Below are 18,418 nucleotides of genomic sequence, written 5' to 3' on the forward strand. Positions count from 1 at the left end.
CCCAATTTTTGCTTGCTGCTTGAAACTTTCATCTAATTCACTGAACATGAGAGCATTTCCAGACATATGATTTGGACAGCTGGATTCTAGAAACCATACATCATCACGCTTTTCTTCATGCTCTTCTACGTAAGCCATCAACAACATTTCCTCATGCTCATCCGATTCGACATAATTAGCCTCTTTGTCCCATGTAGGACATTTATAACGGTAATGGCCGAGTTGATGATAGTGATAGCATTCCACTGTGGCTTTATAGAAGGCTTGATGCCCTCTGCCTCTTCCCCTTCCTCTATAGTTGTTTCTGCCACGTCTTCTTGCTCCAACTCTCTCATCTGTGGTCACCTTTAAAACTTGCTCCTCCTCATTTTTCTTGTGAAACTTCTACTCATGCACAATCAATGAACTCTGTAATTCATCTATGGTGAGCGTATTAGTGTCCTTAGATTACTCGATAGAGCAAACAATATAGTTAAATTTAAGGACCTAAGAATTTTCTCAACAATGGTAACATCACGCATTTCCTCCCTATGAAATCTCATTTTGTTACTTACCATCATAACTCTACCAAAATATTCAGTAATATTTCACATGGCTTCATTTCGAGAGTCTCGAATTCCCTCCTCATAGCTTAAAGGACTAAACGATTCACTTTAGCATTCCCATCGTACTTCATTTTCATCGAATCCCAGATTTGTTTCGATGTGTCCTTCTGTAGGATAGTCTCAAGAATTGTTCTATCTATTGCCTGAAACATGTAATTCTTGACCTTCATATTATTTATCTTCATCTCTTTGATTTTTTTCTGTTGCACTTCTGTCATAGCTGCACTTGCTTGCAAGTCTTCATATCATGTCTTAACCAAACTCCAGCATTCTTTGGACCTTAAGAAGTTCTCCATGAGCATACTCCAATGGTCGTAATGACCATCAAAACGTGGAATCGCTGGTTGGACGAAAGAACCTTCGCTTGCACTTGACATCTCTCAAACTCTCATGTGTTTAAACTCTCATGTGTTCAAACTCTCATGTGTTCACAAGTCACTAGCCTAGGTTTGATACCAATTTGTTAGAATCAATTGACTGTAGTAACAAGAGCTTAATAAAGTGGACTAAATGAAATTTTTTATTGAAACTCAACTTGGCTATTAATAGCCATTTTCAACTCTAACAAAAAGCATACAAATAGGACATGTTAGACATATCTTAGTAAAACCCAAACAACGAATCTTTCGTTTCATGCGCACGGTTGCGCAACATACCCACGCCTAAGTCAGTCAAATCTAAGCAAGTGCATTTTAGTCAATCACAATTACTTGTTTGTTAATTCCCTCCAATGAAATAAGGAAGAAGAAGCCACCAGACCGATCGATCGACGGAGAAAAAAAAATGCCAAGGTTCACTCTTGGTAATTCCTTTCGTTTTGGCAGCAAAAGAGAAACCGTCTCTAACTTTCATTCTGAATCTATTGAGACCATACTACAGAAGTTGACTAAAGATTGGCTTGGGCACTTTGCTCGACAAGCGCAGATCCAGGCCGATCTGATTGGGTGGGAGACGATGATGGTGAAGATTAATAAGGTGCTAGATGACGCCATAGAGAAGCAGACGAAAGAGGAGTCAGTGAAGATATGGCTAGGCAAACTTCAGCACTTGGCTTATGATGTTGACTACTTGTTGGATGAGTTCCAAACGGAAGCTTTCCAGATGATGTTGCTGCAAGATGCTGATGCGATGTCTAAAGTAAAGGAGGTCAATGCTCGATTGCAAGATATTGCATGGCAAATAAACGTACTAGGTTTGAAAGAAAGTTCCGGTGGGAAGTCTACAATTGTCGGGCAAAGATTTCTCACAACCACTTCGGTGAGTGAAGCTAGCTTATAAGTATTGATATTGAAACAGAAAATTTTTACATAAAACGGTATCAATTTACTCACTTAATAAAAAAAAATAAAGACAATAGATACTGATTTGTCACTGCTTTTATCAATATCTCGATCTCTTCAGCAATTTTTCACCAATGTAAATGGTAGGGAAAAAGATAAAGAAGAGATACTCAATCGCGCATACTACAAATATAAAGACTAAATACTAATGCTAATTCAAAATATTTTCTTTTGTTTTGAAGCGAATCTTAGCGGCAGGAAGAGGTGGAAGTCGAGATCGTCGTCCTATAATCTTTAGCCCATTAATCAAGGAAGAAGACTTGGCATTTTTGGAAAAAGAAGATTATTTTGCTTCTTTGGAGAAAATAAGATCATGTTGGAATGGAGAAGTTTACAAAGCCGAGCTACCAGGAAGCAGTGGAAGGGTGATTACTATTAAGAAGATTATCCAACCTCTAAAGAGTGGAGCAGAGTTGATTAAAAAAGATAGTGAGCCACTTCACCATAAAATGATCCAAATTCGATCTGAGATTATCACTGCAGGTCAAGTGAGGCATCGGAATATTGTTCCTTTGCTGGCTCGTATGGTCCGGCGTGACTGCGATTTACTTGTATACGAATTCAGGAGGAATGGAAGTTTACAAGACATTCTATATGACGTCTCACAAGGAAGAAGAGAATTAGATTGGCTAGCTAGACACAGGATTGCGCAAGGAATAGCTTCTGGGCTTGAATATCTGCATATGTCCCACAGGCCTCGTATTATCCATAGAGATATTCAGCCAGCGAACGTGCTTATAGACGATGATATGGAAGCCAGGATTTCTGAATTTGGTCTTGCAAAGCGAATTCCTGATGGTCATACACGAACTACAACTTGGAGTCTGGCGGGAACGGTGGGATACATAGCCCCAGAGTGTCACCAGACGGTAGCACTCTCTGACACGTGTGATATATACAGCTTTGGGGTGTTGCTAGCTGTTTTAGTGATAGGAAAATTTCCTTCCGATGATTTTTTCCAGCATACCAAAGAGATGAGTTTGGTTCAATGGATGAGAAATGTCATGACTTCTGAGAACCCTAACCGGGCTATCAATTCGAAGCTCCTCGGCAATGGGTATGAGGAGCAAATGCTTCTTGTTTTGAAGATTGCTTGTTTTTGCACTTTGGATGATCCAAATAAGAGACCTAACAGTAAGGATGTTAGGTGCATGTTGTCTCAGATTCAGCACTAATTAAGGAAGTGGATTTTTCTGAAAATGTACAAGAGCATAACAACGTCACTTGTGATGAACAATGTATGCTCTCTAATTAAGTTGTACAATTACGATCCCCTGTGAGTTTTTACTTATCTAATCGATACAGAGTGGTTCAGATCATTATACAAAGTAGAGACCATTTCTGAAATGTGGCATATTTTCTATATTTCAGCAGTCATACGTTTCTGGCAACATGCGAAGCCTTTTATTTTGCAAAAGAAAAATAGCAAGAACAACTCAATATTGGTACTAAGTCCCTTCCACGAGCATATTCTAAAACGTATTCTGATAAAAGGGAAAGTTGCAGGCAAGTGCGTTTTAAGGAGAAAAAAAAAATGTTCCTTTAAAAAGCAGCTAACCGTGTTTCACGTTTCGCTTCTGATCGTGCCTCCATTTTTTATTTACAAACCAGTTCAAAAGAGATTTCAAAATTTCAGAATCATGAAAAAAAAAATATTGCCTGGCCAGTGGGAACACTTAAGGCCTTTCAACCCGCACATCATAAAAAGTAAATCAAACCACAAATATGAAAGGCTAAAAAGTTGGAAAGTGTTTTTCGCTCGTGAGAAGTGAGATCAGAGATACCAAAATTGGGGCTAGAAATTAGAAAGCAGAAAATTATCTCAAAGGGAGTGGGACCTGATGTTTTGAATGTTGCCACTAGAGGATGCATCCAAGCCATCGAGCCCACTTTCATGCTCAACACAGCAAAGCCCACTACAGAGTCATGACTACAGCCCAACAGAGAGGAAATGTAAAATGATAGCCAGGAGAAAACTATAGCAGATGGGCAGCAAGAGAGGTTCCGTACTTACATGTTAATGCCTTGACGGACTTGGAAAACCGAATGCACTCTATTGGTAGACATACACACCTAATTCACCAAAAGTGGCTAATAAACACAGAGAACCCTCCAAAGCTAGATATTTTTCTATACTGTAGCTTAACGGACTGCAATTTGGGTGGCAACCTTTCCGTTTATTTAGTTGGAGAAGTATTGCCATATTTTTTATCCAAAAAATGGAACTCTAGTGTGATTAATAATATTTACCCTTCTCTTCAAAAAAAAAAAAAAAAGCATGAAGTAGAGGTGTGCCAGCACCCTGTTCAAATCAAACTTGTTTTGGGCTTATGGGACAGCCTAAAATAACTAGGCTCAGTGGGGGAAAACGGAAAACCGAAGTCATTTTCAAATATTCAGAAAAAGAAATTTGGTCCCACACCAAATTTTTGAAAGTCCTCAATAGCATTAAAAATGCAGTAGCGTGCTTTACTCTCGGAAAAGCCACACAATGAACCATGAAATTCCACCATATTATATGATTTTATTATCAGGATCATTATATAGTACTACAACATAAGTCATACAAAAATAATTTATTAGCTTTGATTAATTAAAAACAGAGAAAAACATAATAGATCAGCATGAACCCACCACCAGATAAACTATATTGAGGTGTGGACACTCGCATTTTCTTTTTAATATAGATACATTGTTAAATGTATGGTTAATAGAGTCAATCTTCAATGCACTATAAACATGTATGGTTTAAAAAGAAAAAAAAAGAAAAGATGCCCACACTAGAGAAGGATTGTGTGTGTATAAGACATTTTAACACAAACTATATACAAAAGACATTTTAACATAAACTTTTTACATATTTTTATTAGCATTTTATATATTTTTTTAATATATTGTCTTATATATGGTAGCTCAATTCCTACTTTATTCATGTGAATGGGTTTGAACCTCAAATGTATATAACTCACCTCAATAAATTTTTTCAATAAAGTAAACTAGCACTATTTACAATTGTTCGTTGATAGGTAGGCTTTGATATTTTAAAAAAATTAAAAAATTAGTAATAACTACACTAATAAAACTAATTTTCTTAGTTTTCCTTGTTGAACATAAATACGTACACTAACGGACAATGGATTGTGTAACTCATTTTCTTCTACGTTCTCTTTTTTTCTTCTACATAAATACTATATATATATAGTCCTTCTCTTGTGCGGGCGCATTTATTTTTTTCCATGCAGATGCACTTTAAAACCGTGAGATTTAAGAGAATTAGTTTTTAACTGTCTTAAACCACACTGTTTTATAGTTCATTAAAAAACTAACTCTTTTAAACTGCACAGTTTAAAAGTATGTCCACATTAACTGCACATTTTAAAGATTTCCTGAACTTTTCCCGCACTTTAAAATCCCTTACTATATATATACATACATACATATAACTTGGTAATAATGAGAATCTATATATGTACATGATGAATCTGTAAGCCCTTAATGAGAATATATATGTGTTTTTTTTTAATCTATTAGTAACATTTCTATTTTGCTAAAATGAGGATATCCTCATTAATGCGTTATTCTATATTCATATATGATCTGTGTAAAACTTAATTGATTGTGCAAATTATTAGTTGTTGGAATTTCAAACCAACCACAAGTACTTTAGTATTTACTCTGCTAATAATTGGCCTAGGAAAATATATCGCTTTCCTTCAAAATATAAGGAAAAGAATCTACAGATTCATCGAAAATTATACAAATATATAGATTGAAAAGAATCTACACCTTCGCATTATATTGAACAGGAACTCATGTAAGCCGGCGCCTTTTGTAAACCTTTCATACCGCGTTTCTAAATTTTTTGTAAATCAGCAATCTAATGATGCTATAAATCAATAATAATTTATTTGTTTTGTGAATGAAAAGAGGGAGCACAATTAAATGTTTCGTCAACAAAAAACTGGGCTCCTCTCAGTGTTAAACAAGGAAAAGCAGCAGGAAATCTCCTCGAAGTAAGTCTAGCTCGTGCTCACTAGAAGATTTTCTTAAGTTATGAAGATTTGGACAGACAACTTGCGGAGGAAGGTGCAAGCAGGGATTCCACGAGCAGATATTCATCTAAGTCAACCTGAAGAATTGACTTGATCAGAGTCAACTCGCAAATTTTCTCCAAAAAATAAGGGTTTGAGCTCTATCCTCTCAACGGTTAATATTTATAAAAGCTTCCAAAAATTTGAACCAAGTAAGTGATCTTTTCTCTAGCTACTTCAAAACTCTTTTTGAGAAAATAGCATTGGGAGTTCATTCTTTCTTTCTTCCTTTCATTTTTAAAGCCTTTCAATTACACTAGTTATAATCAATGCTCAATAACTTAATACACATTAATCCATGAAATCCAAAGAACTGACTTAAGTATCAAAGGATTTAACATCGAAAAAATCCTCAGTTTTCCCCTAATCGTTTATTTTGAACACATTTATTTTTCTAGGAAGTACTCGTGATCACTTGTGTTTGTTCAAGTGAGTAGAAAGTTTATATTCAAGATCATCTATCCCACTATTATAAATTTTAAGTATTGATGTTGGCGTCTAGTTATTGCTCAACACGATCATATTTCAGCATCGACAGTATTGATTTCAAATATAGTATTGTTTTTATATTATTTATAATATAATTCAAAGTCTTTACTAATAATTTAATAAATACTTAATTTTAGGGATCCTAATATTCACTTGAGTTAATTGATATATCATATATCATAGTAGAATAATATTATATAATAATTATGGATTTATCATGCAATAAATGAGTAGAAAATATAAAATAAATTAATTTATAATTCTCCCAACCCTAATCACATCTTACAAAGCCCTGTCATCCTCTAATTTTTTGCAATTTATTTTAATTACATAGAAGTGATGAGTAGAAAACAAAAAAAAATGAACTGATAATGAATATAAATAATTTGTTAGAAAAATTCTCAAACATTTTTAATTTTTATTTGTTTTTAAATATAATTTTATTTAAAGTGGAATTTTATAAGAATAATGAAGGTCACCAATAGCTTAAGTCTTTGGGTTATTAAATTTGGATATATATATATATAATATTAATTGTCACGTAGTAACTTACCATCGCACCCATTACGAACCTTTTTTAAAAGATATGATTTCTAGGTTCTAACTTCCAATGAAATGACCACATACGATGTATAATGCTGAACACTTGTTGACTTATTTAATTTTTTAAGTGAATTTCTTTTCTAAATAAAAAAAGACTTGACGGGGAGGAGAGGCTGTCATATATTATTTGTCATCTCGATGACAGACGAGCTATAGACAGAGCAAAGTAAGTTTTATATATTGTCACGAGTCATTGACCACAAGAAGCTGATTCCTGGCTGCTTTTTGTTTATTGTTATTGTAGCATGTGAAGAATTTTTAACAAAATAAAATCAACAATAATCGATTTTATTTTTGAATTTGCTTCTTTATCTTCTTCATCCAGGTCACTGTGTAAAAATCAATGATGAAAATGTTCAATTTCTTGAATTATATGATCTAATTTTGTTCGATATTTTATTTCCCAATAAACATAATAGGTTCACAACCTTTCCGGTAAGCATATGGTTCGACCAGCAACTGAAAAAAATAATAAATAATCAAATTTTAAATAAAGAAACACTTCAAAAAATAGAATAGAAGAAATACATAAATTTTTGTCATTGAACTCTTTCAAACACTTCCTCCTTCCTTGATAAAACAAGTATTTATCATTTTTATGTGTAAGGTTAATTTGAATAAAGAATATGAATTTACAATTTCAAGGAAATAAATTAAAGTTGAATGAGTACCAAAAAAAAAAAAAAAGAAACTCATTTATCTACATTCTAGTATCTATAATAATTATTTTGAGGGATATTTTAATAATTAAAAAATTAAATTTGGTGGATAATTTAGTGGGTCTAAATGCCTCACCCTTTTCTTTTAGGGGGTATATTCAGTTGAACCCACACCGAAGCTTCAGTACTCCAGCTTGGCAGAAATTGCTTATAGCAAGTCAATTCAAATTCAATAAAAGACAAATGACGTAACTGTTGGGAAAATATGCTCTTTAAAAGCATATGTGTTTATTTAATTGTAATAAACAAATTTTCTGATTAATAAAATAAATGAGGTATTTTATTCAAATATATTAATTGCATTAATATTTGTATTAAAGTCTATTTAATCATATTATATGTATTTATGTGATCACCATGTGGATTCACAGAAGACATAAATACAAGTTATCTTATGATTAAATAAATTTAGTTCGCAGTTGATAAATAAAGTTGGGCACTTTATTTAGGTATAGACTGTAATAAATTCATTGAATGATTTGTCTTAATCATGTATGAATTTATTAATGTAGTACGACTACATTGAACAGGATCACATATGAGATTTAATTAACTTTGTAATAACTGTCAGACTTATTAAATCTCATAGGCGTTGATTTTACTGTAATCTTAATCTTGAGTTAATTATGATTTCATTATTGTAATTGTTATTCCATTTGAGTTACCAATGGGCACGACACATCCTTGTGGTCAAGATTACCCGGTATCTTGGTGGGAGCAATTATGAGTATTGGAGTTATGGATTAACAATATAGAATTTGTACAACACATCTCTTGATGGGTTTTCGGCACTTGATCATAGAATTCTCTGGCCAGAGTGTGTCAACATATTTAGTATGTTGAAAATGATCATTAGAGAAAACCAGTAAGGATCAAGGAATAAGATGTTATTAAATTGATTGGACAGTTGAGATATCAATTTAATTAACGATGTGGTACAAAAGATTGTGCAGTAAAGAAATCAATGTGGCTTGGGACGAATTATTATTCGAGCATACAATTATGGAAGTCAGTTCCAATCTTTTAGTGGAGTAGATTTGGAATTAAATAATTGGGCTAGTTTAATTACAAGCCTAATTATTGTAGCCACTATTGTATGTTCCCAAATGATCCCCGGGTTAGCTCATTTAATTGACTGCACCACTACTGGACTAATAAGTAAGATAACTAGCTATTTGGGTCAAAAGCCTAAATATATCATTTAGTGGGAGGCTCCATTTAATTAGCTTTTGTATAAGGGCCTTTATGTTATTTTACAAGATGGGTCCCCTATTGAAAAAGTAAATAAACGTGAGTTTTATTTAGGGCATTATTTGGAGCCTAGGGTTTTCACTAAAGGGAGATATATAAGGCTTATTTTTCTCAAAAAAAAGAAAATGAAGCCACTTGATACAGATCAAAGAATAAAATTTTTCTCTCCATTGTTGAGAGAAAAATTTTCTCGTGCTAGTTGCTTTGGTAGTGATAAAGGCGCCCACACGTCAAGTGCAGATCGAACCTGAGTCATAACCTGGAAGATCATTGGAGACTGTTCATGATCTAACAAGCGTGGTGGTGACGGATCGTGATCTAACAGGAGTGGTGGTGGCGGATCGTGATCTAGGAGGCTAAAACACTTCAGCGAAAAAAGCCAACTCGGATTTTCAAGGTACGATTTCTAGAATACGAATTCTTATATATTATATGAGAGCGATCTTCAAAAGGTTTTATAAAAATTTAAAAACCTGATTTTTCCCCAACAGTAACCGTGTTGGTTCCGCGTGTTGAGTTATTCCTCACTTTCCCGTGTGGACTTCCACGCGCATTTTGCGCAACATACCCCCATCAAAGTCAGTCAAGTCTTCTCTTTTTGTTAATGTGGCATATTTTCTATATCAAGCCGTTCATTTTGCATAAGAAAATTAGCAATAACAGCTCAATTATTGGCAGTTCCTTCTATAAGCATTTTCTAACACATAATTGAGAAAGTCTATAAAATTTTTAAGAGTTCCAGGCAAGTGTATTTTAGTCAATCACAATTACTTGTTTGTTAATTCCCTGCATTTAAATAAGGAAGAAGCAGCCACCACACCGATCGATCGATCGACCGAGAAAAAGATGCCAAAGTTCACTCTCGGAAATTCCTTTCGTTTTGGCAGCAAAAGGGAAATCGTCTCTAACTTTTATTCGGAAAATATTGAGACGATACTAAAAAAGTTGACTAAAGATTGGCTTGGGCAGTTTGCTCGAGATGCGCAGATCCAGGCTGATCTGATTGGGTGGAAGAAGATGATGGCGAAGATTAATAAGGTGCTAGATGATGCGATCGAGAAGCAGACGAAGGAGGAGTCAGTGAAGATATGGCTAGGCAAACTTCAGCACTTGGCTTGTGATGTTGATTTCTTGTTGGATGAGTTTCAAACGGAAGCTTTCCAGAGGATGCTGCTGCAAGATGGTGTTGATGATGCCGTGGATAAGTCCGAGGATTCTACGGCCATGTCTAAAGTAAAGGAGGTCAATGCTAGATTGCAAGACATTGCATGGCAAATAAACGTACTAGGTTTGAAAGCAAGTTCCGGTGGGAAGTCTAAGAATGTCAGGCAAAGATTTCCCACGACCCCTTCGGTGAGTGAAGCTATCTTGTAAGCATTGATATTTAAACAGAAATTTTTTACAGAAAACTGACAAAAATAGTGATAAATCGGTATCAATTTGCCCGCTTAATTAAAAAATTAAGACATTAGATACTGATTTGTCACTGTTTTTATCAATATCTCGATCTCCTTAGCAATTTTTCACCAATGTAAATGGTAGAGAAAATGATGAAGAATAGATACTGAATCGCCTATACTACAAATATAAAGACTAATTACTAATGCTAATTCAAAGTGTTTTCTTTTGTTTTGAAAGCTACTCTTAGCCGCAGTAAGAGGCGGAGGTCAAAATCGTGGTCCTACAATCTTTAGTCCCTTAATCGAGAAAGAGGACTTGGCTTTTTTGGAGAAAGAGGATTGCTCTGCTTCTTTGGAGAAAATAAGATCACGTGCGAGTGGAGAAATTTACATAGCCGAGCTACCGGAAAGCAATGGAAAAATGATTGCTATTAAGAAGGTTAAACAAGTAGATAATTCGCTACTGAACATAAAAATGAGGCAAGTTCGGGCTGAGATTATGACTGCAGGTCAAATTAGGCATAGGAATATTGTTCCTTTGCTGGCTCATATGGTCCGGCCTGACTGCCATTTACTTGTCTCTGAATTCATGAAGAATGGAAGTTTACTAGAGATTCTAAATGATGTCTCACAAGGAAGAAGAGAATTAGAGTGGCTAGCTAGACACAGGATTGCAAGAGGAATAGTTTCAGGCCTTGAGTATCTGCATATGTACCATAGGCCTCGTATAATCCATAGAAATATCACGCCATCGAGCGTGCTTATAGACGATGATATGGAAGCCAGGATTGCTGACTTTGGTCTTGCAAGGCTAATGCCTGATGGACATGCACAAGTCTCAACATCGATTGTGGCGGGAACGGTGGGATACATAGCCCCAGAGTATCACCAGACGCTAAAATTTTCAGAAAAGTGTGATATATACAGCTTTGGGGTGTTGCTAGCTGTTTTAGTGATGGGAAAATTACCATCCGATGATTTTTTCCAACATACAGAAGAGAAGAGTTTGGTTCGATGGATGAGAAATGTCATGACTTCTGAGAACCCTAACCGGGCTATCGATTCGAAGCTCCTCGGCAATGGGTATGAGGAGCAAATGCTTCTTGTTTTGAAGATTGCTTGTTTTTGCACTTTGGATGATCCAGAGGAGAGACCTAACAGTAAGGATGTTAGGTCCATGTTGTCAGATACAGCATTAATTAAGGATGTGGATTTTTTGAAAATGCACAAGAGAATGGATTTTGACAATGATGATTGTGATGAACTCATCCAACAAGAAATCTATGCAGAGTGGCTCAGCTCATTGGACAGTTATAATCCCCTCTGAGTTTTTAGTTCAAATAATCTATACAGAGCGGCTCAGCTCATTGTACAAAGTAGAAACCATTTCTCAAATGTGGCATATTTTCTATATTCCAGCATTCATATGTTTCTGGAAACACATCAAACCTTTCATTTTGCATAAGAAAAATAGCAAGAACAACTCGCTATTGGTACGTAGTCCCTTCCATAAGCATATTCCAACACTTATTGTGAGAAAAGGGAAAGTTCCAGGCAAGTGCGTTTTATTAAAAAAAAAAAATGTTCCTTTAAAAAGCAACTAACCGTGTTTCACATTTCGATTCTGACTGTGTCTCCATATTTTATTTACAAACCAGTTCAAAAGAGCTGTCAAAATTTCAGAATCATGAAAAAAAAATATATATAGATATATATATCGTCTAGCCAGTGGCAACACTTAAGGCCTTTCAACCCGCACGTTATAAAAAGTAAATCAAAGCATAAGCACGAAAGGCTAGAATGCTGGAAACCGTGTTTAAGTTGGGATAAAGGAGATCAGAGACATCAAAAGTGGGCCTTGAAATTTAAAAGCAGAAAAGTATCTCACAGGGAGTGGGACATTATGTTTTGAAATTTGAATGTTGCAGCTAGAGGATTCATCTAAGCCATCCGGTCCACTCTCATGCTCAATAGAGCAAAGTTCACTACGGAGGCGTGACAACAGCCCAACAAAGAGGAAATGTAAAATGATGGCCAGGAAAAATCTATTAGCAGACGGGGAGCAAGAGAGGTTATGTTAATGCCTTAATGGACTTTGGAAAACCAAATGCACTCTATTGTTAGACATACAAACCTAATTTTCTTAAAATGGCTAATAAATGCGGAATACTCCAAAGCTAGATTTTTTCCCACACTGTAGCTTAATGGAATGCAAGTTGGGTAGCAAAGGTTCCTTTAATTTACTGGAGAAGTATTGCCATATTTTATCCAAAAAATGCAACTCTAGTGTGATTAATAATATTTGTCCTTCTCTTAAAAAAAAAAAAATGAAGTAGAGGTCTAGCAGCACCCTGCTCAAACCAAACATGTTATGGGCTTATGGGCTTATGGCTCAGTGAGGAAAACGGAAAGCCGAAGTCATTTTCAAATACATAGAAAAAGAAAGTTGGTCCCATACCAAATTTATATATATATATATACACACTGATATATTACAATAAGAATTTTAAAAATATTTATAATCACAAATCAATTGGGATTCTTTTTCATAATTCTAGTAGTCCCATACCAAATATTTGAAAGTCCTCAACAACATTAAAAATGTAGTAGTGTGCTTTACTCCGAAAAAAGCCACACAATGACCCATGAAACTCCACCATACTCTATGATTTAAATATCATGATCATTATAGTAATGCAACATAAGTCGGACAAAAATACATTTAGGCAGTGTCTACTTCACATATTAGGGAATCAAAATTCGAAATTGGAATCATTGACAGGGTTTTCTTCGCAAAATAGAGGCAAGAATCGAAATTGAAATCGTTGGACCACCTAAATTTGGAAATGGAGAATGGGAGATTGATTCCCAAGACCCCCTGAGAATTTGACCCAAGTAAGTGATCTTTTCTCTCCCTACGTCAAATTTGAGAAAATAACATTAGGAGTTCATTCTTTCTTTGTTCTTTTCATTTTTAAAGTCTTTCAATTAAACTAGCTATAATCAAGGCTCAATAACTTAATACACATTAATCCATTAAACCGAAACAAATTACTTGAGCATCGAAGGATTTAACGTCGAAAAAATTCCCAACTTTCTCTTAATCGTTTATTGTGAACGTAGATATTTTTATGGGAAGCACTTGTGATCGCTTGTGTTTGCTCCAATGAGTAGGAAGTTTATGGTCAAGATCATCTGTCCCACCATTATAAATTTTATGTGTTGACGTAGGCATCTAGTTATTGCTCAACACGATCATAGTTCAACATCAACAGTATTGATTTCAAATATAGTATTGTTTTTATATATTTTATAATATAATTCAAAATCTTTACTAATAATTTAATAAATATTTAATTTCAGGGATCCTAATATCTACTTGAGTTAATTGATGTATCATTCATCAATTAGATAGTAGAATAATATTATATAATAATTATGCATTTATCATCCAATAAATGAGTAGAAAATATAAAAATATATATAGTTGTTAGCCAAATCTCTACCTTGTAGGCCATGATTTCGTGGTATCTTATAAATTTTAAAGATTAGGGATTGCACCCTAGACGGCTCTTCCCCTAAGCAACTTAGGCAATCGCCCAGGGCCCACTATAGATGAAGGCCCTTAATTTTTTTTTATAAATTATAGTTATTAATTATTGATATATATTTATTATTATTGGGAGATTACCAATTTCCCCCTACAATAATCAACATATACCATTTACCTCCTTATTGTTTTTATAATGGCCAAAAACCCCCCTGATAGCATAAGTTTACAATATTACCCTTATTTTCAACTACTCTTTTATTTATATTTATTATAAATTAAATAAATCACATGAATAGAAACTAAATAAAAAATTAAGTATTAAAAATAAGAAATATATGTTTTGATATGAAAAAAATTAATAATAAAATTGTTTTCTTGTACTTATTTATTTTGTGAAAATTTTCTTATAATAAATATATAAGAAAGTTATTATAAAATGATAAAAAAAATTATAAGAAAACATGAATGACAAATAAAAATTTATTATAAGATAAATAATAAAATATTTTACCTATACTTTTTACATTTAATTTTAAAATATTACAAAATATTTATTATAAGAAAATGTTCACAAAATAAATAATTACAAGAAAAAAATTTTATTATTATTTTTTTCTCATATCAAAACATATATTTTTTGTTTTTAATACTTAATTTTTTTTATTTAGTTTCTATTCATGTAATTTATTTAATTTATAATAAATGTAAATAAAAGAGTAGTTGAAAATAAAGGTAATATTGTAAACTTATGCTGTCAGAGGGGGTTTTTGGCCATTACAAAAACAGCATGGGGTAAATGGTATATGTTAATTACTGTAGGGGGGAAGTGGCAATTTATTTATAATTATATTTTCCATAAACAAACTATTAAATCCTTACAAAGTCTCCTTTTAATATTATAATTAACAATTTTAACACCATTTATTTCCTCCGTATATTTCATCTAAAACTCCATTAAGGCCACATATTTTTTAAATTATTATCATTAATATCTTTTTCCAATTAAAAAAAATACATGAAACCTTCATTACTTTGGTGAAAAAACTACTTTCTTTACCCTAATTTTCACTTAAGGAAAAAAAAATCAATTGTTTTACTTTCCATTGATCACTGCTACTCAAAGTCTTAATCTGTCAGAGTTAAAGTTCTCAAATTTTCAGGTTCTATCTTTCTATTCTCTTATTAATTAATTATGTTATTCAGTTATTTTTGTTTCTTTTTAAAAATATTATTGTGTTTATAGGTTGTTTTCTTGTAATTATCTAGCATAATTGTTTACTTAATTACTCTTGTTTCCGTAGAAAAAGAAAAAAAGTCTACTAAAAATAAATGCATTAGGATAAAAAGAGTTGAACTATTGGCACTCCTTTTTTGATCTTATAAAACCCCTATTTTATTAAAATTACATTTAAAGACAAATAAAAATAAAATTAACCCCACTTATGTCTCTTCAACCTTATTTTCTTCTTTTTTAAAAAAATTATTTTAATTTATTTTGCTTGCACATGTATGATTTTTTTTTTTTTGGTTGACTCTATCTCTCTTCTCTTTTTCATTATAGATGAACAATTTTTTATGGCAATGCAACCCCCACTTCCACAGCCGGATTCATAGATTGATTGGAGAAGAACATCTACTTGTAATTGCATTTGGACTTCTGGAAAATGTTTCGATTGTTAATGCCCGCAAGCGATTTATATAATAATTGATTCTTAGGGGTGGGCAAAATACCCGACCCGATCCGACCTGAAAAATTTCGGGTTCGAATCAGATCGGATGAAATCTTGCAAATTCGATCGGGTTGTGATCGGATCGGGTCGCTTTAAAAACAAAAAAAAAACAAAACAAAATCTAAGTGGCTAAACACACGCACACGGCACACCACACATAATCACACACAAATCACATACTCAAAAGGTTACACAAACACAAGACTCACAACAAAACACAAACCCCAACTTAGTCATCTGCGAATTTGCTCTTTCTCAAAATTTCTTTCTTTTTTTTTGTTTTCTTAATGTGATTTTTTTTCAAAAGACAAGTTGCGATGATGATGAGTGAAATTAATCTCGTTAATCTGAGATAAACATGAGGAAAAATTCTCTAATCCATTGTTAATTATCCTGAGCACCTTCTCTTCCTCTTTAGTAAAAAAAAAATCACAACACCCAACCCACCCTCAAGAAGCAAGAAAACATTCTCTCCTTCCCGCGATCTGCTGCTGCCGTGTTGCGAGTCCGGCCATCTGCTGCTGCGTCAGCGATCTGCTATTGTTGTGCTGTTGTCATGCTGTTGTCGTGTTGTGTCCAGCCATCTACTGCTGCGTCCGTGATCTGCTGCCGCTGTGCTGCGTCCAGCCATCGCGAGGAAACTGCTGCATGTCCAGCCGTGCGCGAGCTGCTGTTGCACGTCCACCGATCTGCTGCCGAAAACCCAGCCGTGATCTGCTGCTGTGGCTGCCGATATGCTACTCCAAGGCTCAAGCCTCCAACCCGACCCGAGTTTCTCTCTTATGTGTTTTGAATTTTGAAGCTTTCATGGTGTATTGGTATATATGTTTTGAATTGACCCGTTTTCATCAACCCGAATTGGCTTAATTTGACCCGAATTCAATATGATCCGTTTTTAATCCGAATCGATTCTACCCGAATTCAACCTGATTTTTGACCCGATCCGAACCGATCCGAATATATAGGATCGGATCGGGTCGGGCTGTGAGTTCGGGTTGCATTCGGATCAATGTTTGCCCAACCCGAATAACCCGAAACCCGATCGGGTTGACCCAAACCCGACCCGAATCCGATTTTGCCCACCCCTAGGCACATATATGTTTCCTTGATTTTTTTTTTCAAATGTTATCATAGACATACATATTCATTATTTATACAACAGATAAATAGAAATAAAATTACGAACGAAAAAGATGATTATTTAGGGAAAAAGGGTATTTTCGACATTATGTGGAGAATAATTAGAAAAGGAGTTTCCAGAGAATTTAGGAGGGGTGCCAATAGTTGGACTCTACAAAAAACTTAAAAAACAAGAGAAGTTAATTTAGTTTAATCTAAAAAAAAAGCTATTGATAAAAACATATTTAAGATCAACTATGTCATAGGAAAGATTAAACAAGTTAACTATATTGTCTATTGAGAAAAATATATTAAAAAAATTAGAATATAAAAATTTGATTAATAATTTTACATCTCAAGCTAGAGAAATTGATTTTAAATAAATAAATTTTAATAAAATTAATATATACATTTTATCTCAAATTTTTTGAAAGGTCTAATTAAAACAATTTGCTTAAAGCCTAAAAAATTATTAAGCCGCCCCTGGTTAGCACCCCTTCAACCAATGCATAGGGGGCCTCCCCATCCCCACCACGAACCATTTGACCAGTGAATTTTCATCAAATACCACTCTCTAAACAAGCGTAAAGGCAAGGGCGGCGCTGCTATACATGAATCTCAGTCAAATAGAGGAGACGTTATTCATATGATGTACCCCACTCCACGTGTTTAAACCCTTAGATCTGGATATAAAGGCAAGGGCGACGCCACTTAAATGCATAAATCTCAATCAAAGGGAGATGCATTAAGAGTTCCGAATAGCTATTTATTTTTCCCATCATATACCCCACGTACGTTTTAAACCCTTGATCTAGAAAGTCTTTCCTACAAACACCAAGTATTTCATAGAGATCACCTTAGGGTTCCGAATAGTTGAATTGGCACCGTATAATACCGTGCCGGTCAATTAAGCCTTAAATTTCCATTTTTTTCCCTTCTCCCGACAACCCTAATCACATCTTACAAAGCCCTGTCATCCTCTAATTTTTTACAATTTATTTTAGTTACATAGAAGTGATGCTTAGAAAAAAAAAATGAATTGATAATGAATACAAATAATTTGTTAAAAAAATTATCAAGTGTGTTTAATTCTTATTTGTCTTTAAATATAATTTTATTTACAATAGAATTTTACAAGAATAAGGGTAATTATTAGGGACCTCCCCTGAGGTTCAGCGTATTAACACATAGAGAGAATGTATCCACGTAATTACAAGCACCTCCCCTGCCGTTAGTATCCAGTTAATTTGACTGTTAACAGACTATTGAAATTACAAAAATACCCTTTCCGTCAGAATAATAAATTATAAAACAGGACTTTAAGAACCGATTGGACTGTCAATTGCAATGGTAAAATGATCGTAAAATATCCCAAACAGAGAGCTTAGAGCCTTATGTTGTAAAATGATCATAAATGGTCGAATTTGCCTTCATTTTTCATAATGATTTTTTATGTAGATATGAAACTGGGAAAAAAATTCTTTTATTTTTTTAATCATTCATCAGTAAACAATATGA

The 18,418-nt window shown here is 33.9% G+C and overlaps 2 protein-coding genes and 1 non-coding gene across 3 annotated transcripts; all 3 read left to right on the forward strand.

The window, feature by feature from the left end:
• The first annotated feature begins 1,388 nt into the window (after window positions 1–1,388).
• LOC18045839 (leucine-rich repeat receptor-like serine/threonine/tyrosine-protein kinase SOBIR1) lies at window positions 1,389–3,120 on the forward strand. The gene is made up of 2 exons (XM_006442750.2): window positions 1,389–1,862; window positions 2,110–3,120. Exons 1-2 carry the CDS (start codon window positions 1,389–1,391, stop codon window positions 3,118–3,120), a joined length of 1,485 nt encoding a protein of 494 aa, XP_006442813.2.
• Window positions 3,121–9,712: 6,592 nt separating this feature from the next.
• Window positions 9,713–12,066, forward strand: LOC18045840 (leucine-rich repeat receptor-like serine/threonine/tyrosine-protein kinase SOBIR1). The gene is made up of 2 exons (XM_006442751.2): window positions 9,713–10,451; window positions 10,737–12,066. Exons 1-2 carry the CDS (start codon window positions 9,945–9,947, stop codon window positions 11,823–11,825), a joined length of 1,596 nt encoding a protein of 531 aa, XP_006442814.1. The 5' UTR covers window positions 9,713–9,944; the 3' UTR covers window positions 11,826–12,066.
• A 4,028-nt stretch (window positions 12,067–16,094) lies between these two features.
• LOC112100601 lies at window positions 16,095–16,180 on the forward strand. Its single transcript, XR_002906969.1, has one exon. It is a non-coding gene; the product is annotated as a small nucleolar RNA U30 (small nucleolar RNA).
• The last annotated feature ends 2,238 nt before the right edge of the window (window positions 16,181–18,418 follow it).

This window comes from Citrus clementina, unplaced genomic scaffold, assembly GCF_000493195.1.
Source record: "Citrus clementina cultivar Clemenules unplaced genomic scaffold, Citrus_clementina_v1.0 scaffold_3, whole genome shotgun sequence".
NCBI lineage: Eukaryota > Viridiplantae > Streptophyta > Magnoliopsida > Sapindales > Rutaceae > Citrus > Citrus x clementina.

Coding starts and splice junctions, on each gene's coding strand:
- LOC18045839 (XM_006442750.2), top strand. CDS start 1,389: ATGCCAAGGTTCACTCTTGGTAATTCCTTTCGTTTTGGCAGCAAAAGA. Junction 1,863..2,109: donor GATTTCTCACAACCACTTCG/GTGAGTGAAGCT, acceptor TAATTCAAAATA/TTTTCTTTTGTTTTGAAGCG.
- LOC18045840 (XM_006442751.2), top strand. CDS start 9,945: ATGCCAAAGTTCACTCTCGGAAATTCCTTTCGTTTTGGCAGCAAAAGG. Junction 10,452..10,736: donor GATTTCCCACGACCCCTTCG/GTGAGTGAAGCT, acceptor TTGTTTTGAAAG/CTACTCTTAGCCGCAGTAAG.